General features: G+C 50.3%; 1 protein-coding gene across 3 annotated transcripts; it reads right to left on the bottom strand.

Annotated features, from left to right (window-relative positions):
- Positions 1-23,581, bottom strand: TMPRSS3 (transmembrane serine protease 3). 3 transcript variants are annotated; one of them, XM_077995711.1, is made up of 14 exons: positions 23,202-23,581; positions 22,593-22,737; positions 17,203-17,313; positions 16,205-16,321; positions 15,681-15,804; positions 14,266-14,328; positions 13,627-13,752; positions 12,027-12,070; positions 11,096-11,261; positions 10,115-10,284; positions 8,189-8,284; positions 4,617-4,759; positions 3,808-3,960; positions 1-876 (listed from the first exon to the last, which is right to left on the bottom strand). In XM_077995711.1, exons 1-14 carry the CDS (start codon positions 23,400-23,402, stop codon positions 859-861), a joined length of 1,677 nt encoding a protein of 558 aa, XP_077851837.1. In that variant the 5' UTR covers positions 23,403-23,581; the 3' UTR covers positions 1-858. The 3 variants fall into 3 exon arrangements, with proteins under 3 accessions (XP_077851837.1, XP_077851838.1, XP_014988312.3); XM_077995712.1 differs by lacking the exon at positions 14,266-14,328 and having other exon boundaries at positions 4,617-4,762; XM_015132826.3 differs by lacking the exon at positions 14,266-14,328.
- Positions 23,582-24,618: the final 1,037 nt, after the last annotated feature.

The raw sequence follows: 24,618 nt of genomic DNA, 5'->3' as shown, positions 1-24,618 counted from the left end.
TGAGGGAAGAAAACGTATTATTTGGAATCAAAGGGCAAGAATACATCAAGCACCAAATGCTACAAAGAAATCATGAAAATATGCCTTAAACGAGTCATTCATAGATTAACTTCCCCGCGTGTGAAAACAAGTCTTGGAAGTAGAAAGGGTGGGTTTGGTTCTGGTCCCTAGGGATAAAAATGTGCAATGACCGCAATTACGCAGTTCTGGGCCGGTACATCTTTACTGAGTGGCTGTTGGTGGCTTTGCACATGAGGTCACATAACTGCTTATCTCATCAGGAATTTTGCAAGACCCCTGGAGAGAAAACCAAGTGGACCAGTGGGAAAGACCACACTTGTGAGTTGCTGCTTCTTTTGTTCTTAGTGAAGATCAGAAAGGAGCATGAGGCTGGGCGTGGTGGCCCATGCCTGTAATCCCCGCACTGTGGGAGGCTAAAGCAGGCACATCATTTGAGGTCAGGAGTTCGAGAGCAGCCTGGCCAACGTGGTGAAACCCCGTCTCTACTAAAAATATAAAAATTAACTGGGCGTGGTGGCAGGTGCCTGTGGTCCCAGCTACTGGGAAAGCTGAGGCAGGAGAATCACTTGAACCCGAGAGGCAGAGGCTGCAGTGAGCAGAGATTTCACCACTGCACTCCAGCCTGGGCGACAGAGCGAGACTCCATCTCAAAACAAAAAAAGGAGCTGGAAGGTTGTGCTGGAATCCGATGGAAGGGCGCCTCTTTCGGGCCTGCTGCTGGTGCCGGAACGCAGAGCTCTGAAGGTGTTTGCTGATGTGCAGGTTCCCACACGGGCGGCCAGGGGAGGGTTGGGCTGTCTTCATCACCGCAGGAAAGCAGGTTTGTCCCCTCCCTCTTCAGGTTTTTAGGTCTCTCTGTAAATGAAAACAAAGGTGTTATTGTTTTTAGCACTTCCAGCCATCCGTCCAGCATGGTGACGGAACAGGCACCTGCATTTTGCCCTACAGGAATTGTGAGGCTGTTCTCCACGATGAAGACAAGGTTGGCCTCCCCCTGGGGCTGCCAGCTGTGAGCGGATCCGAGGCAGGCAGGAAAAGCGCCGACCAGCAAAGCATCTGCAGGTCCCATCTCTGCCCTGTGACCATTTCATCACTTCCATAGGAAACTTCTAGGTCTTGGCACTGTGTTCCTAAGTTCTGGTTTGAGTCAGAACAATTTTGTTTTAAGCCCTCAACTAGACAGAGAAAAGTGCTGGATGAAAATGAAGATGAGGCCGCGGGCACGCCACCAACTAGCACACGGGACACTTCCCCGCAAGAGAGTGAGTCCTCGGAAGGCCCTCCCGTTGACATTCCTCACAACGGAACAACTGAAACGCACAGCAGGCCGGTGAAAAGCCTCCTAGGAAAGACAGTCTCTTCTGAGTCTCCCCTAGGACGTCTGAAGAGGGACTTGGGAAAGGCTGTGTGTGTCTGAGGCAGCGCATCTCACACGTGCAACTGGTGGGTTGGAGGCAGCGGATGACTAAGGCGTCGTGCAAGGAGCAGGGGCTCCAGGCACCACCGGAGCCAGTGTCACAGACGAGCTCCTCCACCACAGCTTCCCACAGCTTCACCACAATAGGGGAAACTGCCTCCAAGACCCTCCCAGGGCTTCTCAGTGTGCCCTGAAGCCCCCGTGCAACAAATTCACCAGGGTCTTCACCCCAGACCTCCCCATCAGACTCTGGAGAAACGCCCTGCAATCTTCACATTTAACAAACAGCCTGAGACAGGCTTCTGCACCCCTAAGTGTGAGATCTGTTGATTCCGCTGTGCAGTGGTGCTGCGGCCACGTCGGGGATCTGATGTGACTCACACTCTGCCCTTGTTAGCCGGGGGTCTCATGCAGGTCGCCTCCACTGTAGTACAGGGAGGGTCACAGCCTCTGTGGCCCAGGATGGTGCTGACAGGGGAGGGGCTGAGGCGGCCCCGTCGTGGCACCGTTGTGAGCGGGCTTCCCAGGCTGATTTTGAACGTTTTTCTCCAGCTCGCCCACGACAGCTGGAAGACATGGCAGTGGGCTTCTCTGCCTTGCGCCTTCAGTGTCTTAAGGAGGACTTTTAGGATCACCGGCTCAGTGCTCAACCCCTGGGGATCTGTGTCCCGTGAATGCCTCCACAGACCCGTGCGGAGGACCAGCTTCTCCTTTCCTGCCCTTTGCCCTCTGCACCCACGACCCTTCTGTGCCCCAGGCTCCCACAGAACCCTGAACAGTGAGGAGGTCTCCCATTCAGCTGTCCATCCTGGTCCTTTCTACAGTGCGGGCACGCTGAGCTGAGCTTTGTACTGAAGAGCACTGCAGGCCACTCAGTGTCCGGTACGAGGCCAGGCTGCCTCTCCCAGCAAGGTGAACAGGAGCAAGCACTTTCCACCAAGCTGGAGCACAGCCCTCGCCACACCCCGGGGGTTGTGACTGTGCTCAGGGCTGCAGGGCAGCAGTGCTGAAGGTGAAACTAGCCCAGGTCTCAGTCCCAGGCCTCGCCCTCTGCCGTGGGCACCGTTCTGTAGTTTCTCAATTAAGGCACAAAATCAATGAGAGCAAAATGGGAATTAATGCCTGAGGCACATTCAGCATCTGATGTCCTTTCTTGGTCAATTGTTTCAAATTAAAGGTTTTTAAGGTCCTTGAGCCTCGGAGACAGAAAGCTGACTGGTGGGTGCCAGAGGCTGGGGAGAAGAGTGGAGTGGGGAGTAACTGCGTGCTTCTAGGGTGCCACGTGTCTTTTGGCAGATGAGAATGCTGGGAACTGGCAGAGGTGGCGGCTGCACAGCCCTGGGAATGTGCTGATGCTACAGGGTTGTTCGCTTTAAAATGGTGAATTGTATGTTTTATAAATTTCACCTGAATTACGAAAAAAACCGTACTCACTTTGACATCATTGTTAGTTATTGGAAACTACGACTTTAAGCAAAATGATATATAATGAAACCAATTTTTTTCTCATCGACTTTGTAACAAAATTGTGTTGCAAGCAAGGACGTTGCTGGAGGGCCTGTGTGCACTGTTTCTCCTAAAGCTGCAGTTTCCAAGATCCCATCAACCGTACTGAGTGAGGACCTCCTGTGTTTAAAACCATCCCAAGGAGTGGGGTGAGAGACTCTGAGATCGAGCCAGCAAATGTTTCCCCAGCGCCCACATGAGAAAGGCTCTGTGTTCACCTGCCAGGATCCCAGCAAAGCCCTAAGCCTCCTTCTTCCTCCTCCACCGTCTCAGAGCTCCCCTCCATGCCTGGGTCCTGCCAAGCCAGCCTCGCTGTTCGGTGCCCCCCTGTAGGCCCCTCCCACTTCCACCCCTCCCCCTCCAGGACCACCCACCCCTACACTACCAACGCAGAGCTCTCCAAGCCCCTCCTGACTGCAGATGCTGCCTCACATCCCTGGCTCCCAGCGAGGTTCCAGCCCCTCAGCAGTCAGGCAGGGTCCTCTCTCGAACTGTCTCAGCCCCTCGCTCCCTCCCATTTTCTCCCTGCTCCTGGCACACAGGGGCACACCTGACCCATCCCCATCCCAGCAGGGGCTCCTCCTCACTGCCTCCTCCTTTCCCATGTCGTGAGGCTCCTTCTTCCTCCCGGCCCCAGCTCCTCTGCCTGCCAGGCTGTACCCACCCAGAGCTGCCCAGGACCAGCTGTGATCTCTGTTTTCAGCACAAGCGTCTGACACCCTGGAGCCACCAAATCACTGCTGCTGAACTGACAACCACTTGGTCACTCCCTGGTTCTTTATGGCAAGACCAGGGTTGCATTTAATGAACCCTAGGGGTCAAAAGCCAGGGACAATGTGAGGTGGGGAGGGCGCTGCACCCACCTCCATCTGCTCATGGATCCAGTCCAGGAAGGAGGTGACGCGGGTGTACACCCCGGGCTTGTTCGCCTCAGCGCAGCCGATGCCAAAGCTGGTCGCTCCCACTAACTTCCACAGCCTCCTCTCTTGACACACCAGGGGCCCCCCGCTGTCCCCCTGGGTGACAGGAGAGAAGCAAATGTTGGGGGACAGGCACTGCCATGCGAGGTTGCTTTCTGGGGACAGACTGCCATGCGAGGCTGCTTGCTGTGGAGTTGGGATCCCCTTCATGATGTCACAATGGACCACCCAGGTTACAGAAGAAAACCCACCAGCCCGTCCAGACACAGCATCCCCAAGAGAGGATGTCCCTCGACCCCTTTGGGGTGCTGCCTCCAGCTGTGTGTCCCTTCCAGAATGCAGACCCTGACCCTTTGAAGCTCAAGGGCAGCTGGTGAGAGGGAGGGTCCGCCTGGCCAGGGCCCTCAGGTAACCTGTGATCCACCTGGTAGAACTGGAGTCCCACCCACTGCAGCTTTCGGAGGGCCAGATTCACTGCTTCCCTGCCACCTCCCTCCCCTGTGGCCCCCCACAAAGTCAGAATTGGAGGGGAGCAGCACGAGACCCCTCCCACCACCCAGCACCCACGCAGAGCCAGATCACTGGGTAAACACAGGCCTGGCAGCCAGGAGAAGGAGTGATATCTTGAGCAAATTTCTTCTCCACGCCCTGTAAATTTACTTTTTGTTCTGTCACAGGGAAATGCTGGCAACGGCCTGTCCCAAGGGCTGGGTCACCCTGCCATGGCCCCACCCACCGCTGTGGCCCCGTACCTGGCAGCTGTCCACACCGCCCTTCAGGTAGCCCGCGCAGAGCATGGAGGGGGAGATGATGCCACCGTACACATCCCTGTGGTTGCAGATCTTGTTGGAAATCAAAGGGACGGCCGCGTGGTTCAGGACAGGGGAGGCGTCACCTGCTTCAAAGCAAGTGAGGGGAGGCGTGTGAGAAGGAAGCCTGGCTCAAAACACAGAGGGCGCATGCTGGGACCAGGGGGACGAGGGAACGAGGGAACGAGGGACGAGGGGGGTGCTCCCTGGTGTGATGCAACAGCAGAAAAGGACAGGGCCCTGCTGGTGGGATGAGTAGATTCCCACCGTCTTGAAGCATGTCAAGCCCAGAGCTTGCCCACCTGTTAGGTGGCTGCAAGGGGCCACTCTGCTTCAAGGCAGGGCCACCGACTCTCCTAAAGTGTCCAAAGTGGGGGGGGGGGGCAACAGTGGCCAAGGCACCTCCCCAGGGCACCAGCCCAATCAGCCATCAGAACACCCCAAGTTATGGGAGGGAAACTGAGGCTCAGGAAGGTCACTCAGCATCTTTGTGAACTCTGGGATGGTCAGCAGAAAAATGTCCCCCAAAGACATTCTCACCCCAATCCCCAGAAGCTATGACTGTGTCACCTTACAGGGCAAATGGGACATCGCAGATTCATTGAGGCACAGGCCTTGAGCGGGGAGATGATCCTGAGTAAGAGGGTGGACCCAACGAAGTCACAGGGGTCTTTGGAGGAGCCGGAGGAGAAGCCGTGACGACAGAGCAGGGACCAGAGTCAGAGAGTCAGAGAGAGATTAGAAGATGTGGCACTGCTGACCTGGAAGACCAAGGAGGGGCACGAGCCAAGCAGTGCGGGCAGAGCGCAGATGCTGGGAAAGGCAGGAGGCAGGTTCCCCGAGGGCCTCCAGGAGAAGCCAGCCCAGCCCACACTTGACACCAGCGCCCTGAGACTGAGTTTGGACCTGTGACCTTCCTAACTATGAGATGATACCTTTGTGTCATTTTAAGCCACGAATTTGGGGTCGTTTGTTGCAACAGTCACAGGAGATTCAATCCACCTGCAGTGGGCCAAGCACACCCCCGACACGGAGCGATGGACCCCTCCAGCCTAGCTGGTTCATGTGACCCAGGCATCTTGATGTTTTAAAGACTCCATAGATTTCATGGAGACAACAAAATCCCACAATGACAGGACCCTGAGGGGCTGCTCTGAGGAGCACATGGTATCACAAGACACTCAGCTTCCTGCCCGGAACGTGGCGAAACAACTCAACGCATTATGGGAGAAGATTCCAGCCCAGGCTGGGGCTGAAGCCGCATCAGGACAGGGGCTCGCTGGACCTTTTGTGCTGGACAGAGCAGATTGTCAGCGAGAAGCAAATCTGCAGCAGGATGGAGAATCTCCTGGGAGGATGAAGCTGTTGCACAGCCTCCTCTTCAGAGCCCAGTGTCATTAGAATGACTCTGGTGGGCTGAGTGGTCCTGAATGAGAGCCCACCACGAGAGGAAGGGGAGCAAAGATTGGTCTCCCAGCTCCCACCACACACCAGGGGTGCTGGTTCTGATGAAGCTGGAAGGGCCCTGGACCAGCCGCACTGGCTCAGAGCTGGGCCTGGGCCACGTGGGTGGGCTGGAAACTACAGAGAGCTCTGAGTGCCCTCGGCCAGCTGAGCAGCACTGCCAGTGAGCGGGGGGTAAGTAGGCCCCGCAGACTCGAAGCATCCGGCTCAGCCCCTGCGTGCCTTCAGCGGGGCGAGGGGCTCAAGTGATCGGTGTTGAGAGGAAAACACTGAACTTCCTGTGTTGGGCTGAACTGTGGGCCCCTCCAAAATATGCCTACCTGCCACTATGGAGCCCAACCTTATTTGGAATAGGGTCTTTGCAGATGTAATTAACGTAAGAATCTCAACATGAGATCTCCCTGCATTTAGGGACCCTAAATCCAACGACTTGGTATTCTTATAAGACACAGGAGAGGGAAGTTTGAGATACAGAGACACAGGGGACAAAGCCACAGGAGGACGGACGCTGAGGCTGGAGATCCAGCTACAAGCACAGGAACGCCGGTGCAGCTGCAGCCACCAGAACCCAAGGAAATGGGTCAGAGCCTCCAGGAAAACCACCCTACAGACACCACAGTTGGGTGTGGAAATAAATCTCCACATTTTCTTTTTTTGTTGTTGTTGTTGTTCTTTTTTGTTTTTTGTTTTTTTAAACACAAAGTCTCACTCTGTCACTCAGGATGGAGTATGGTGGCATGATCACAGCTCACTGTAGCTTAGAATTCCTGGACTCAAGCAATCCCACCCCAGCCTCCTGAGTAGCTGGGACTACTGTGTCAGGCTAATGTTTGTTTGTTTGTTTGTTTTGAGATGGAGTCTTGCTCTGTCACCCAGACTGGAATGGAATGGCGTGATCTTGGCTCACTGCAACCTCTGCCTCCTGGGTTCAAGTGATTCTACAGCCTCAGTCTCCTGAATAGCTGGGATTACAGGTATGTGCCATCATGCCTGGCTAATTTTTGTATTTTTAGTAGAGACAGGGTTTCACCATGTTGGCCAGGCTGGTCTCAAACTCCTGACCTCAAGTGATCCACTTGCCTTGGCCTCCCAAAGTGCTGGGATTTTAGGCATGAGCCACTGCACCCGGCCCAGGCTAATGTTTTATAGAGACAGGGTCTTGCCATGTTGCCCAGGTTGGTCTCAAACTCCTGGGCTCAAGCAATCCTCCTGCCTTGGCCTCCCAAAGTCCTGGGATTATAGGTGCATGCCACCATGCCTGGCTAATTTCTGTATTTTTTGTGGAGACGATGCCTCTCTATGTTGCCCAGGCTAGTCTCAAACTAATGGCCTCAAGGGATCCCATAGACTTGGCCTCCCAAAGTGCTGGGACTACAGGTGTGAGTGAACACACCTGGCCAATTTCCATTGTTTTGAGCCACCCAGACTGTGAGAATTTGTTACAGCAGCCACAGAAAATGAATCCTTTTCCTACTAACAAAGAAAGTGATTGATGGAAAAACCTAAGACTTGTGACCGGCTCTGTGCCCACACTAAGGAAAGGCGCCCAGGCTTCACTTGCATGGACTATGGTTACTGCCACTCCTGCTTCCCTTATTATTACAGCAATCTCATCTGCTGCTACTTCCACTTGCTCTTTGTAGGATGAAAGAACACATCTTCCAAAGTCCCACAAGGCAAAGAGTCTTCACAAACACAAATCTTTGAGTTCCGAATGAAGCCTGGGAGTGTTGTCTAGGTGGGCTCTGTATGTCCTCAGTTAACGAGGCTGGGGGTCTGGGCAGGGGAAGGGAAACACCTGCTGTGTTTAAGAAGGTCTAACTCTCTCCTGAGAATGTCTGCAGTGTCATGTTGTCCCCATAACAATGGAACCGTGACTCCTGACCCACAGCTCCTCGGCTGACTGTGTCCTGAGCAGTTGACACACACTCCCTGGCCGGCGTATCTGGGCAACCCATGGGAACATCACATTGGAACATTGGGGGAGCCCCCTCCACAGCCCTCTGGGTTCTGGGCTCCCGGGCTCAGAATCTTGGCTTCAGCCCACTGACCTCCATCCTCTGTGGCCCCCCATCCTGACGTCCAGCACACTTTTCCATCAGGGAAGTTCTCTTCAGAGTTGGGCAGGCACACAGGCTGGATCATCTCTGAAAGGAAACAGTAGTTCTCAACTCAATTGAAGCAGGAGTCCAAGAAAACCATCTCATCTGTGCTTCTGCCTTGGAGGAGCACGAACCATCTCACAAGGGAAGGTCAAGCCCTTGGTTACTTGAAAACGATCAGCTCACAGCAGGAGCCCCTTACCCCATCCACCACTCCCAGAGCACTTAAAACTGTAGAACAGCCCTCCACCGTGGCAGGGTGAGGGAGCCTAGACCAGGGTCAGCACACCTCTTGTGGAAAGGGCTGAATAGTCAATGTTTTGGGCTTCATAGGCTGTGCGGTCTCTATGGCTGCCATTGGAGCATGAAGACAGCCCCAGGTGATAGGTACCCACATAGGTGTGACTGTGTCCAATAAAATGTCTATTTACCAAAACACGATGGGGCAGACCTGGCCCTCAGGCCAGCACATGCCCACTCCTGGTCTAGATGTACATGTGTTGCTTATAGAACACGGCTCCATGAATATTGCTACGGTTCCTGGGACATCTGGAGACGACAAGTTTGCCTGTGTGTAGAGCTGGGTCCTGTGGGCCTCCCCCAAAGCCAGAGTGCTCTGCACATACCTCAGGCTTTCATGTGAACACACCCTAAGGTTCCCCCAAGCTTTTCTGTGCAGCACAGTAATGGAGAGGTAGAGAAAGAATGAAAGAACTCACTTGAATTTTTGTCAAAGAACAAGTGCTGGCACCTCATTTCCTGTAACCAATATCATTAATAATAGTTGGCAAACTGGCACCACCACAACCATTTTCCTGCCTCTCTGGAAATGTTTGTTTTCGGGCATTACGTGTCCATGGGATGGATGCAGTAGTGACTCTGCCAAGTAGAGCCTGCAGCTGGTCTCAGGCCAGGATTCTGCTCCAATAAGAGGGAATTCACCTATTTATTATGCTCTCCCTGTTTACTTGAGAAGGAGAAAGGGCTTTAATTTATTTGGGAGTAGTCTCCTAGTACTTTGTTTGCATCTACGAGATGTTTGCAAGTTTTATCAGGTGTGTCTCTTCTGGCATTTTCGTAATGTCCAGAAGGCAGGGCTTGACTTTTTCAAGAAACAGGGTGTTTAGGAGCTGCTGGTAGGGAGAGAACTTTTCTGTACTTCCAGGGGGCTGAGGGTGCCCAGCATCTTTCAGCCTGTAAAGAAATGAGAGGGTGCCACCACACCACCTGGCCAGCCTGGGAGGTTCTGTTTCTCAACCGAGATGGCCCCTCTACTTGGAGAAAACAGGCAGGTGGGTGGCACTGGCGGAGGCGACGCATCCCCACTAGGCATCTGGACAGGGAAGGGCTCTTTGTCCCTACAGATGGATGACTCTCTTCCACCACCTAGAGGCCCCAGGTGCTCTGGCCTCAAGAAGCTCTTCCTGCCTCCAGGTGGCACCAACAGGGAGAAGGTGGCACCAGACAAAGCACACAGCCCACGAAGGCTCTAAAATTAAGTTATGGTTGGAACCACAACCCACCAATCTACCTGGCAGAGTCATCAGTGCATTCATTCTGTAGGCCAGGATCTACAAACTACATTTAAACAGGGTAACATTGAAAAGGTACGTAGGACTCAAGTCTGCAAACATGATAGCCACATTGTCCAGGATACAACTGAAAATCACATGAAATCACAAGAACTAGGAACATCACAACTTTAATGAGAAAAGATAATCAACTGATGCCAACACCAACATGAATCAGGAGTTGGAATTATTAATATCTGACAAGGATTATAAAGCAGCCATCATAAGACTGCTTCATTGAGCAATTGCAAATCCTCTTGAAACAAAGGAAGCGCCACAGAACCACATAGAGACCCAGATGTACCATTGAACGTGAGCGGCCCAGTCAGCTTCATGAGGGCGATGTCATTCCCCAGCCTCTTTGGCTTGTACTTGCTGTGGTAGACAATCTTCTCCACCAAGTGGGATGGGGCTGGATTGTCCAGCAGGGAAACTAGACCCACCTGGATGGTCCATGACTTCGGGAGGTACAAGCTGAAATGAGAAGAGCAAGAGGTGAAGCACAGGAAAAGTCTGACCACTGAACTCATTGACTTCAGGTGTCTTGAAAACCTAGGAAGATGGTGGGAGAGGTTATCAGGCAAGAGGTGGTCCCATCACCCTGCTTGTTTATGCTGTATACGTAACTGCACTCTCATGCCCTGCAGAAACACAGACCCACACCCCATGTGTTTCCCAGACAGGCCTCACTCTCAGCACCTCTGAGGTCTTCTTGGCATTTGAGGGCTGAACTCAACGTTGCTCACTGCAAGGAGTCTATCAGGGCCCATTCTTCTTCAAACAGCAACAAAATCAGGGGTAAAAATATCAGGGAGAATCATTGTGTTTGGAAGTCTTTTCTGCAGCTTTCTTGCACTCTAAGCTCCCGAGATTTTAAGAAGAAGAGACCCAGTACCTGGCCCCCAACATATTCCCTCTAGCCTCCCTCACTACCATCTCACCCTGTCTCTGCCATAACATGGTCCACTGGAATTAGCTACAGGAAGGTCTAGGTCCTTTCACTTTTGTGGGTTTCCTCCAGCACCAGAGCTTCCTTCCTCCTCTGTCTGTCCTTTCTGTAGGAGCTACAATCCTGAAAACAAGCTCAAGGTCACCAGTCACCACCAGCCAATGATGATGGTCCACAGTGAGGCTGGAGGCACTTCTCACCTCTCCAACTGGACATTACTTGGGGGTTGGTCTCTCTGTCTTCCCTCTGGACCTGCTTCTCACCACCCAAAGCAGCCCCGCCCCGACATGACCCAGAAGTGAACAGGGGTCTGGGAAGAAGGTCAGCAGCACTCACTCGTAAACACAGTGTGCAGCGGTGACGATCCACAGGGGCGCGATGACAGAGCCCCCGCACAGGTGGTAGCCCTGGAACTGAAGGCTGGCCTGCCAGGGCCACTGCGAGAGCGAGGACATGTTTCCACCCACGATGCGTGAGCTGTAGCCCCTTCTATGACCACAGGCTACGGAAGGGAACAAGGGCTTGTGGCTCCACCCTGCAGACTTCTTTGGGGGACATGGTGTCACCACCATGCACCTGCTCCTCTCTCCCCACCCTCACTGCCCTCCACCCTCCCAGAGCTCACAGCAGCTGTAAGACAAGTGCTGCAAGGGGGAGCTCAGCAGGGGAGGCTCTTGGGGAGACCTGAGGATGGTAGGTGCTGTGGGGGATGTGGTGGGAAAAGCATCTGCCCTACTTGGTCAGTGCCCAGCGTTGGCAGTGCCACTCCCCATCCTGTTCCCCCAGTGATGACAACACCCTGGGATGTCAGGAGCAGGCAGGAACCTTCTGCAGCCCCCTCCTCACGGCCGCAGGTGTACACACCTCCCTGACTGCTCCAGACTCCACCCTTGCGGTGTGAACACTCCCCTCTGCCAGGAATGAGGGGTACTGCCCGAGGCCTGGAGTGAGCACTGTGCACGTGTAAGGAGGAAATGGGTACTAAGTCAGGGACTCAAGGCTCTACAGAGCGATGGGACATCATGGGCCTTGGTCCTGTCTGCTGCTAATGAGTTGCTCTGGCTATCTCCCCCACCTGACAGGTGAGGCCAACAGGTGAGGATGACACTGCTCCCCTCGTCTGGCAGGTAGGGGTATACAGAGTTCCCACCTGGCACCCAAGGGGAAGGGACACAGAGCCCCATGGGAGAGAGGACTCAGCGGGCAAGGAGATAGGACTCAGCGTGTGCTTGCTTCCCCCAGACCCCTGCCTTTCTAGAACTCTTACCTGTGCACTGCAAGGTAACCACGTGGCCAGAGGCACATCCTTCCCTAAAGCGGAGAAAAAGTAGGCTCCGTGAAAAATGCCCCAGGTCTGTGAAAGGAACACTCTTAAAAACTTAATCTTAGGGTAACAAAAATAAATTCTATTTCCCCCTCTCTTGAATATAGATTACAGTTTTAGTCTATGTTAAAAAAAAATGAGGATGAGGTCACACAATTCATTCCAAAACACTCGACTGACAGTGAAGTATTGTGTATGCAACGGGCTGTTCTGTATTTCTAAGCTTTAGATAGCTAGTGATAAAGGATGTATAAGGAGATATATTCTATCAACATATCACGCTGTCATTGCGTGGCGATTCAGCCCAATGTTCTCCACCTCCTGGTCCCTGGGGACACAAGAGTGCCCAAGCGACAGCGTGGTAAGCTCTCCAGGACTCCTTGTAGCCTAGGTTCACACACCTGGCAGAGGACTCCTCCCCAGAACAACAAAGTGTGATTGCCCCAAAACTGACAGTCCTACCCCCATCCCCACACACAGGTGGAGACCTGGGTGGGTGCTTTTCTTATAGTGAAGGGAAAAGGATCCCAAAATCTTTGTAATGTTTTCTGCCTTTGGGCCCCAGCTCATCATGCAAGAGAAAGCTAGTGTCACCAGACTGTGGATTTAGCACCCGAGACATGAGCTGTCCCTCCAGACTGCATGTGGGTCCCAGGTGCTTATTCATCCCCGATGGACAGACCAACAAGCCTGTCGTTCCCAGAGCAGAAAATGAGCATCTTAGGGTTTGGGCCAAGGTGTCAGGAAGATAATATGGAATTGGATTCAGAACTCTTGGCTGTATCTGCTATGTACCCTCTAACCTGGGGCAAGGCGGGTGGTCCCTGTAGGTTTCAGCTACCTGATGGTTATTTAAGGACACCTGGTTTTACCTTCCCCATGAGTTGTTGGGGAAAACATGTAAATTAAAGAATGAATGCTAAAATATTTAGTAAACAAAGAAGGATAAATTTCTATCTTAATTTCTGTTTTTCTTCCTTTTACCTTCCCTCTTTTCCTTCCTTCCTTCCTTCCTCCCTCCCTTCCTTCTTTCCTTCCTGTCTTCTTTCCTTCCTTTCTTCCTTCCTTCTTCCCTCTCTTCCTCCCTCCCTCCCTTCCTTCCTTCGTTCCTTCCTTCCTTCCTTCTTCCATCTCTTCCTCCCTTCCTTCCTTCCTTCCTTCCTTCCTTCCTTCCTTCCTCCCTCCCTCCCTCCCTCCCTTCCTGTTTTCCTCCCCACCCCCATTCTTTCTTGCCTGCTTTCATTCCCCACACACACCCAGAGTGCCTGTCATGTGACAATACCTTGGTCACACACACAGCACTGTTACCCTTCTACTCTATTTCCTTCCTTTTCTTCGTTGGGCCATACTTGCCCAGTTGGGTCCAGGTTCTCACATCCCCAGCCTGGTGCATCCACCAGTCTCACCAAGGTGGCCAACTCCCACCTTCCATCTGAGATAACACACGTATGCTTCTTACGTCCTTGTGGAGTTGAGAACAGTATCACAAATCCAGCAGGTGACTCGATACCCATGCAGACAATAGCATCGCCTGACCACCTACCTCACATATACCGAGTGGTGTAACGCAGTCACCTTGTCGTCTGGCAAGAGGTGATTGATGGACACAAACTCCTCGCGGAACTGCCCCTCCAGCGAGCTCACTCTGAGGTTATCTGAACTTACATAGCTGCAAGTACATCGGAAACACAGACCCGATGTGGTAAATTTACCCTTTGAAGCATTCAGCCTATGTGCGAGTCACAATATGACAGGGATTGTACCTGGGGGATGTCATTTTGTCCCCCCAAACCCGTCAAAGGCTTCCTTTTGCCAAGAGAATGAAGTTCACTCACCCTGGCAAGGCATTCATTCCAGGCCTGCTCTGTTCCGGGATGACCCCCGCTTCTGGCCTGCACCTGACGGCCCTGTCCACCCACCCTGGGCTGCAGCCACACAGTGAGTGACCACCTCCTGATGTCCCTGGATGGGTCACTCTTTGCACATTCCAGTGAACTGCCCTTTGCTTGGCCTGAAGCGAGTCCAGAGGGGAGGTGAGCACAGAAATAGGCGCAGTATTGTCGGGGGGCACCCAAGCAGGGACACCAAGCTCCCCACGAACAACGAGTTGGAGGAACAAGAGAGACATTTCTTATCTGCCCAGGACCGGCGTGGGGCCCCACTGGAAGAGATGAACACATACAACAAAGGGATTCCACGAACACCAGAGCCCAGCTCATGTTCACAGTGCCAGGACGCAGGTCTTCTGGAGAACAGTGGAGAAAGTGGTGCAACTTTTTAAAAAAGAATCAAATGTTTGGAGAGTCACAAGATGGAAGATGGTGAATAAACAGCCATGTTCTCCTTTCTTTGTGAAATGAACAAAACATAGTGCAGTAGCTTGTTGTCATGGCGAACACACCAGCTTATCAGTAGGATTTCTTCCGCTTACTGTAAATGCTATGGGATGTGTACGTAGAATAGAAAGTTCAGTCAGCTTTGAGTTTTGAGGAAAATGTAATCAAGGCAGTTGGCACGACCTTCGCAGGGAAGAGAAATGCCCGACGGGGAAGCTCTCAGCTGTGTGCAGTGTGTGTGTGTGTGTGTGTGTGTGTGTGTGTACCTCTTCCTCCTTGTCTCTGAGGAGTAATATATAATTCCTGAAGGTGTTAGTGTGGATGATTTTTGCTGTTCTCATTGAACTTGAATTGCAGCTCATTTCTGAATCTCAGTTGGTGTGGAGGGAGAAGGAGGCAGACCTCAGGGCTGGAGGCTGGAGAGCATTTTGGCTTCCACCGGCTTTGGGGAAAGAGAGCCGAGAATATGATGCATGGAATTTGAAAACTGAGACTGGAGGACTCAGGGAAGTGTGGCTTTAATGACCCCATCTACTTGAGGGCAAAGCAGAATGCAGCCTGCTTGTTTTGAGCGCTGAGACTTGAGAGCAAAGGGGAGTAAGGAGGCTGCTAGGGGAGCCCGTGGAAGTACAGCGGCTGTAGGAAGTCAGAAGAAAGGGGCCAGGGAAGAGAAGGAGGCCCATGCCTGGGCCAAAAATGTGTCACCCCAGTGCAAAAAATCATGTAGGCAACACAAACACTAAAAAGTGAACAGTCAGCTGTTATAGTTTTTTGTTCTACATGTTGCTAAACAACTGTTTTGGATGATTTTGTCTTCACTAAATTTCTGACTTTCAACAATTGGTTCTGTGGGGTTCTTGGGGAAGCACGCGTGGACACCAGGACCAAGCATGAAAGTGTCCAGGAAGCTACTCTAGGAGCTGCAAGCTGAGGAGCTGGAGGGTTTTTTGGTTTTGTTTTTGTTTTTTTGTTTTTCACTGTGAAGCTTTTTATTGCATGTGTGCAGCTCCGATCCTGGCCTGGCCCTGAGAACCCCCAAACATGCCACTTCCCATGTGCCTTGAGCAAGTCACTTAGCCTGTCTGGCCTTGGTTTGCTTGCCTGTGAAATGAGGATGATATCGGGCATCCTAAGGTGGCTGCGAGGATGGAATCTGAGAGCGTTAAAGCACCGAATAGTGCCCAACTAAACGGTAGTTGTCTTTCCTCATTGTTATCCTCTCTGTGTTTTGCCCATGGGTTGGAAATGCTCTTTAACTTACCTTGGGAAACCCAGCTGGGCACAGGCAACATTTGCGTAGTGACCCTTCCAGTCATCGGAGCACATGGTCTTCCACGAAGCAGCTGTGAACACCTGGAGCACGGCATTCCGACCGCTCACGCGGACTGGCCGATGTGCAGAGAGAAAGGCTCGTTAGTGGCAGGTGGAACCCTGAGACCGCAGGCCGGGGTTTCTCCACAGCCAGCTCAAACCCCTCCTCTGCCACATCTGACCCACTTCTTGTCCACAGCAGCCTCCCCATCACAGAGCAGGGACTCTGGACCCCTGAGACTTCTCGGTGGTCTCATCTTATTGCTTCTGTGGTCTCCCCAAGTGAGGCAGAGCTCCATGGAAGGCCCTCCGTGACCCCCAGTCCAACATGTCTTTGGGCAAATGCCAGTTCAATCCCAGCTGAGGACATGGCCTAAAAATGGCAATGGCTTGGACCCATTTTACAGATGGGAAGGGTCAGGGTTGGCTTCTGCTGCTTCCTTCTACTTCCCCGGGGAAGAGCCATGACCTTACCACAGCGGTACTCGTCCTCCCCGTCTCTGCAATCTGAGACGCCGTCACATCGAGCTGTCAGCTCAACACACTTAAAGGATGAGCGACACCTGTACTTCCCAGAGCAGTCGAAGTGGACTGGGAAAGGGAGGAAGGCAGGAATTCACCAACAGCTCTTTCAGAGTGCCACACGAGCAACTGTCCACCTGCCACACGGCACGGAGCTGCCCGTGAATAATGAAACTTGTGTTGAAATTGCATCCCTGTCAGCAGCCTGTTTCCTGAAGCCCAGTTTCTGTTTTGAATTCCAAGGGGTGGGGCTGCTGTGCCCCACTTGGTCTCGCTAAGTGGCCTGGCCTGGGAACCACAACGCGAGGTGAATTGAGACTCTGGAGGGCTCAAAGTCAAGAGAGAAACTGCATAGCTGGGGGCCGACCTGCTGAGCCGGCCAAGCAAGGAGTCCTGACTGAGAACTGCTCGGGCCTTCCTGGTTTCTCTTACCGAGGGCAAAAAGTGAATGAACTGTGGACCACACAGTGGGGCAGGTGGCGAATTAAACTGACCTGTGATTCAGGTATTTGAAAGAAAAATTGTTCCCTATTAGAGACCCTTCGTCCAAATGACCCACTTTCTCAAAAGTCACATGCACCTTATTGTAAAAGCAGCTGGTGTGCCTGCATTGCTTGAATGGGCTGCTTTGTCTTCTCCCCGCTGCCCCGGTCAGTGCCTCCTTCCCACCTGTGGGATTCTATTTCATCAGCTGCCTTTGGCCACTCCTAACCGGGCAGGTTCCTTGGTGACAAAGCCATGAGCATGGCCAGCAGCCCTTGCTGCACCCCAGACTGGCTTTACATTCATGTGGGCAAATAAAACTTCAAGTCAGCAAAACCAAAAGGATGTTTGTCTCCAGTAATTAAGGCTGGGCAGCAGCAAAATGCCGGGGCGAGAGGGGGCGCTCATGAAAGTTTAACTACTTGGCTAGGTATTTGAGATCCTACTAAATAATGAATTGTACTCACTGCCCAGACCAATGGCCAGTGCTAATATCAATGCAATGATCCCAATGACGATGATTGGAAAAAACTTCAATGGCAGCAGTGACAGGATCTGTGCAGCAACGGCATCTGCATCTGAAAACCAGAAAGAGGAAGAGCAGAAAGTCACAGAGCTTGACTTGGAGTGGCATGGAACTTACACATTAGCTATCCATTCCCCCTCCCCTCTTTGCAGAGAAGTCTCAGCCCAAAGAAAGGTGCCTTAATTAGGGAAAGGGCCACCAACCATGGGGCACATTCTTTAGAAGTTCAGTCCTACCTGCTCCACCTCTGACCCGGTTATTCCATGGGGGATGAGGGGATGGTGCTACGGGTTGAATAGTATCCCCCAGAAAGACACATTGAGGTCTTAACTCTTAGTACCTCAGAATGACATCTTATTTGGAGATGAACTGGAGAGTCTTTACAAAGTCATCTAGTTAAAATGAGGTCATTAGGGTGGGCTCTAATCCAAAGTGACTGTTGTCCTTATAAAAAGGGGAAAACAGCTGGGTGCAGTGGCTCACTCCTGTAATCCCAGCACTTTGGGAGGCTGAAGCAGGTGGGTCACTTGAGGTGAGTTTAGACCAGCCTGCCCAACATGGTGAAACCCCATCTCTACTAAAAATACAAAAATTAGCTGGGCATGATGGTGGGCACCTGTAATCCCAACTACTCAGGAGGCTGAGGCACGAGAATCACTTGAACCCAGGAGGCAGAGGTTGCAGTGAGCCGAGATCGCGCCAATGCACTCCAGTCTGGGCAATAAGAGCGAAACTCTGTCTCCAAAAAACAACAACAACAAAAAAAAATGGGGAAATCAGGACACAGGGACAAACATACATGAAGGGAAGAGGATGGGAGGAGGCACAGGCAGAAGTCAGCCTCATGAAGATGAAGGCAGAGATGGGAGCAATGCATCTACATGCCAAGAAATGCCAAATATTATTGGCAAACCACCAGGAGCTAGGAAGAGGCAGGGCATAGTGCTCCATGGGTTTAAGAGGGAGTATGGCCTTGATGACACCTTGGAATTTGGACTTCCAGCCTCCAGAACTAAGACAACAAATGCCTGTTGTTTTAAGTCACCCAGTTTTGGGGACTTTGTTTCAGCAGTTCTAAGACACTAATATGGAGGGGAAGTAGCATCCCAGTTTCCAAGGCTGTTCCCCTGCAGAGGAGGATATGAAACCCACACAGGGGGCTTGCAGGCAGAGGTAGGGCTGAGATCTCCCAGAGGGGACACAAGGACAAGATGTTGATTTTGTTTGTTTGTTTAAATTTTTTCTTATAGAGATGGGGATCTCACTATGTTGCCCACACTAATATCAAACTCCTGGGCTCTGGTGATTCTCCCCACTCGGCCTTCCAAAGTACTGGGATTACAGGCGTGAGCCACCATGTCCGGCTGAGGACAGGCTGTTGATACACCATTCTCCACAGTTGCTGTGCACAGACACTGACAGCTTTCATTCCAGATCATCTCTTCAAGGTTGTGTGTAGAGCAAACAGCCTTGGAAGATACAGAGAGTGTCTCCCTCCAGAGCAAGAGGCAGCTTTGTTTACTGTCCAGTTTAACAAATGTAATGTCTTCCTCCAGAGCAAAGTTTGCACAGGTCTGCTTTCAGACCATTATAAAGATGAGGGTTCTCTTGACTCTGGGATATGCAGCAGCAATGCAAACCACTTGCACGTGCAGCATACACGTAGGCTGCTCCACATGCCTCTGTGGGACTGAGAAGGCAAAGGCAGCCAGCACAAACAGGATGCTTGTGCCCCTTGCTGCACTGAGAGGAACAGAGTCCTTTGTCTCTGACCCAGGACTCTCGTGTCTTCCAAAGCACCCATGAAACTGTGGCAGGCTAAATTTTGGCTTGCAAGTAGGGTGACATCTCAGACCCTTTGCAATTCTTGCCTCCAGAACCAGGCAAATCTAGTGGACAATATGTAAGGAGTGTCCAGATGCCTGGACAGAAGTATAAGCCTCTCTGGGCAGCAGAAGAATTCCCACTAGCACTCTTGCTCCTGGGGAGAGCAGGCCACTTCACATAAATTACTTCATCAATCCTGAAAATGCATGAATACCCAAGTTGTCTTTGTTAAAAATTAGGAAGATTGGAATCCAGAAAGGGGAGAGAAGCCTGCCCAGGGCACACAATTGCCCAGGATGAGACTAGCACCTGCCTCTCTCCTCCTAGTCTTGGACTTGTTGAACCGAGAACTCTCTCATGGAAGAGCTAAAAAGATCTTTTCCTGCCTATCCGTGGAGACTCACAACTTCACCCTCTGGCAATAAGGAGTGTGATTATAAAACGATAAGTATCAGCTGAGGCTGCCTAAGAAAGAAGAGAATTTGAAGACAAAAATGATGAAAAGACGTAGAATGCGAGGAGAAAAGAGTGTGCCGAGGGGAGGGTGAGCGGGAGATGGAGGAAGAGCAGGGAAATAGGAGCTGCACGTCGCAGATATGGAGGCTGCGAGGAGGACGAGAGACCGTGGCCAGCTCTGTGTTTCAGGCCTGGACAAGCTCAGTGGTTTGTTGAGTCTGCATTCTCCATACCTAGAACAGCAGGGGACACACCGTAGTCCTTGATAAAAATGTGCTAGATGACTGAATGAATGACATCATGATAATGAAGGTGGTTTTAACTCAGGGTCTGAGACCAAGTCCTTCCAGGACAGCCCGTCTGTGGTGGTGAGCGCGTAGAAAGGATCCTCGCTCCACCCTCACACCTCAATCCCCCGCACACTAACGATTCTCCTCTATGAGGATGCCTATCCCCCGTCTTACACTTAGAAATCTTCAGGAACCCCAGGAATGACCTCTTTGCATTCCACCTGCTCTGTATCTAAGTCAGATTTAGAAAATGACCCCAAATTGTCAAGTCAAAGATTGACATTTAATAGAAACGTTGTATCAGTTCCCGTTTGCTCTGCTTCTCTGCCAGGCTGCCCTGAGGGCACTGCAGGTGCCCCACGTCTCCTCTGTACTTGGTCCTTGAGGGCATTGCCTGGAATAAACAACAACATGCACAGTATTTCTCCAAAGAAGGAATGCAAGTGGCACACAAGTGTGAAAAAGCTTTCAACTTCTTGACCAGCCTGCCCAACATGGTGAAACCTGCCTCTACTAAAAATACAAAAATTAGCGGGGTGCAGTGGCATGTGCCTGTAATCCCAGCTACTCAGGAGGCTGAGGCAGGAGAATCGCTTGAACCCGGGAGGTGGAGATTGCAGTGCAATCACGCCATTGCACTCCAGCCTGGGTGACAGAGTGAGACTCCATCTCAAGGAAAAAAAAACAAAACAAAACTTTCGACTTCTTGAGAAATGAAAATGATGAACAATGCAAATTAGACATAACTATGTACAAACTTCACAATGATTCACATGAAGTGAAAGGAAATGGCCCCCCACCTACAGTCACAGGGGTAGAAATTGTATAAACTTCCCGACTGTGTAAACTTAGACACCAGAAAGCTCAAAAACAGATGAAAGTTTTGACCTAGCAGTTCCACTTCTAGGAATTTATCCCAAAATGTCACCATAGATATACACAAATATCGACCCCAAGGACACTTAGAAGAATGGCGCTTATAATATTGATGCACAGGAAATAGACCAAATTACCCACAAAAAAGAACGGATGAAATAACAAATGAGGTACATACGTAATGGAATACCTATAGGAGGACAAGATGATATAGAAAAGGGGTGGCGAGCTTTTTCTGTAAAGGACCAGATAGTAAATATAGTACTTAAACTTTATGGACCATGTGGTCTGTCCTAACAACCCCACTCTGTTGTTATGGCATGAAAGCAGCCACAGACGGTATGTGAACAAATGAGTGTGTCTGTGTTCCAATAAAACTTTATTTACAAAAGCAAGGGGTGGGCCAGATTTGACCCATCAGCCATAGTTTGTCAACATCTAGAAAATATTTAATTATTTAATGCCATAGAAAGGTGAAGGTGATATTGTTAAAATTTTTTAAAAGCTTCAAAATAACACAAATAGTACATGTTACGTTCAAGAGGAAATATAGATATATAGATAGAAAAAGGCAAGAAATTCAATAGTACATTGCTAATAGGATTATCTCTGAGTAATGGTGCCATTGTGGGTAATTTTTTAAAATCTTTTTGATGAACTGTATTTTCTAAATTGTTCTTCTAATGAACAATGCATTGTTCTATTTACAAGGAAAAGTTTTTGTTCCTCCCCACTACTTAGTCATAGCAAAATAATCAAAAAATAAGAGAAAGGAATATTATAATGCTATCAATATTTATATTATTTATATTATAAAATATTAGGAACAACTATAGGTCAAACTATGACCAAATGGCTATGTAAATTGCATATCTACTAATGGAATATTGTGATTCCATAAGAAAACATTTATAAAAACCTTTTATGGAAAAAAACCCACCTACCTATATCTGTAATGTGCATGAAACCACACATATTAGCAAAAGCAGGAAGAGACTTTGCAGATGTAAAAACCAGGTAAGTTTTGGGGGTCAGGTGATTGCAAGATTTTTTTTTCTTTCATTGACACTTACACTAATTTTGAGCCATATTTTTAAATAGTGTGTCTTTTCAGTTACTTGAAATCTTTTCTCCCACCTCCCATCCTTTCCAAACCTTCTCCAAGCCAATTTTCCAGGTGGTTTAAAAGAAATCATTAGGGTGACCCCCACTCCCGCTTTCTGGAACCTCAGGCAGAGCTCCTGTGGTTCCTCCCCAGAACCAATGGGTCAGGAATCTGCCTGCGTCCAAGCCCCGACTTCCAGAACCAGCAACCCCACAGCTCCCTTTGACCAGTCCTGACCATCTCTGGTCAAAAAGATCGTAGCCATATAGGTTGCTAGAGAGTCCACTGTTTTACCAGGCGTTTGTGACTTATTTACAAAACCAACTTTTTTCCTTCAGTTCTTAGGAGCCACTCTGTCATCTGCTACTCTATTTTAATCTAGGCCTCTAATATCTTTGGCGACATCCAGTTTATCCTGAGTTTTCGGAAGGACTGGTGGCCGCTGCTTCTCAGGACTTCCTGGAGGGCTCAGAGATTTCCTGGCCAGGATCTGACCTCCTTCAAGATTGACAGGGCAATTGGGGAGCCCCAGTCTCTGAAAACCTCCAACAAGGGAAGAAAACACCCATCTCCAGGGAGAGAGCAAGGGGCTTAACCAAACGATCCCCTCTCCAATACCCCTTCTCCCCGAGATTCCGCAGGTCTAAGGAAGACCAGCCTATGGGTGTCAGAACGGCTGGGAAGATACTTCCCCGACAGGGACAGTTAGCCACATTGGTCATCTACATGGGGCACGTGTGGTCAGAAATCACAGGGTCCTCACCTGGGTCTACTTACCTGGTGCAACAGGACTTATTTTCAAATCATCAAGGCCAAAAAGCGATCGGAATGAGAAGGGGGCTTCAGCGGCAGGCGGATCATTTTCCCCCATGGTGACTATTTCAGGACCTCTGACCTCCGGCTCCACCTCCACCTCTATCTCCTTAGCCAAGGAGGAACAGAAAGCATTTGTTCCCCTATTTATAATTGTAGCATCAGGTGCATCTTGGTCATACGATAAATCTTTGAAATTCGACAGTCTACACAAAGCGCATTCAGTATCGATTAACCGAAAACTCGTCTGGTGAGAATGCATTTTTGTCTGAGCTACCGCAGATAACAGAAAACCTTCTAGAATTAGCAAAAAAAAAAAAAAAGTATGAACTTAATTCTGCTAAGACAACGACTTTCCCGCTGTTTGTCCAACCAATCTTCAAATCGATTGCTTTAGAGAGATTCCCTCTCACCATTTAGAAGTTTCCATATCGTTATTCTTCAGAAGATAAATTACTTTCAAAGCCCTTTCCATTGCTTTTTTGCGACTGTTTTCACCTGTCCCACATAAACGCAATTCTTTCCCTGTGCGTGTGTACACCTACTATAAGCATAAGTTGTTTCGGTACTCACATAATTCCCGAGTCCCAAAAATGTAGATGGCACCACAGAAGAGATAGTAGGCAACAGTATTACTAGCTTCGCATAAACACAGACCTTTCCTGGCTCACACGGGCATGACCTAATTAAGAATGAAAGTATCCAAGCCATCCGGTTCTCGGTCCTTCCCCCACATAGCAAAGTGGGGAGTGGCTTTGGACCAACGGCTTGCATCAAAACAATCCTGGGGCTGTGTTTCCTATGAAAGAATTCCACCTATCACAACGCCAAAGACCAGAGACTTTTCCAAGTCATTCCCAGTAACTCTGAGAGGGCAGAGGAAGTAGAAAAATAGCAGATGGTTCCCAATTAAACTCCAGTTCCCTCTCCCAGGTATCAGGCATGGCTGCTCTGGGAACCTGCTTCCTCCAAGCGCTAAAATCCACAGGGGCTCCAGCAGACGCATCAACACAGATACTCAGATCATCCGCTTTCATTCCCTTTGTGACTACCTGTTGTAACGTTTGAAATTCCAAAGGAAACTAGCAAAGTCATTTGAAACAAACCGTGTTTCCCAAGGTCATAGTAAAATCTAAACAAGAGTTTCGTGCCAAAAATGTTTATTTCATTTCTATCGCAAGAAGAGCTTGGAAGACTATCTTAGAAAAACAAGAAGTTCATATTGGGCCATTTTTTTGGCTTTCATTCTTGCTGATACCTCTGTTTACTGTCAGCATATAGCAAATTACATAGTTTATCCACATAAACAGAGTAAGAATAAGTGGAAAAATGGCTTCTGAAAGATGGAACCTGGGTGAGAACGTCCCCTCCCAAACAGGCTGTGGTTGGCAGGCTCTACAACATTGAGAAATGTTGAGAAGCATCTTCTCTCCCCACATCCATTTTACTCACCATTTCTGGAGCTGCCATCATTAAAAGCAGAAATAATTTCCTTTTTCATTATAAAAACAAGTGTGATGGTAAGCAAGCCGCCAACAGGTTAGTCCAATCGGGGAATATTTTCACCAAGTCACTCAGCCTTGTCGACTCAATCATCACAGCAAATGACATTATCGTGGGCATCTGTGTAACCCAAGCTGCAAGCGCCTATCGAGTAGCCCTTGGTGGTATGGTGGCAGAGACCAGGGAGGGAAAAATGTGGCTTCCCTTTAATTAGTCAGTAAGGTGAGCAAACCTTTTCAGAAACTTTGCATCACAGGGTGATTGGAACACAGGCGCTCCTTTTACTTGAAAGAAGGGGTGGGCTCTGCCCAGTGCTGACCGTGCGGCCATCAAGAGGGCAGGCACGCTCTTTGGTGGGGGTTTCTGTTCCTCCCTGTAACTGAGTCCCCAAGTTCAATTCTGCAGCTGCCCCTGCAGACAAAAGACAGGGAGTCTGAAGATGCTCATCGCAGCCAGCGCTCCACAAAAGACAGGTCATGTTTCCTTC

This window comes from Macaca mulatta, chromosome 3 (assembly GCF_049350105.2).
Source record: "Macaca mulatta isolate MMU2019108-1 chromosome 3, T2T-MMU8v2.0, whole genome shotgun sequence".
NCBI classification, from domain to species: Eukaryota; Metazoa; Chordata; class Mammalia; order Primates; family Cercopithecidae; genus Macaca; species Macaca mulatta.
Note: the sequence above shows the minus strand (reverse complement) of the source record. Positions and strands in the feature narration are given on the sequence as shown.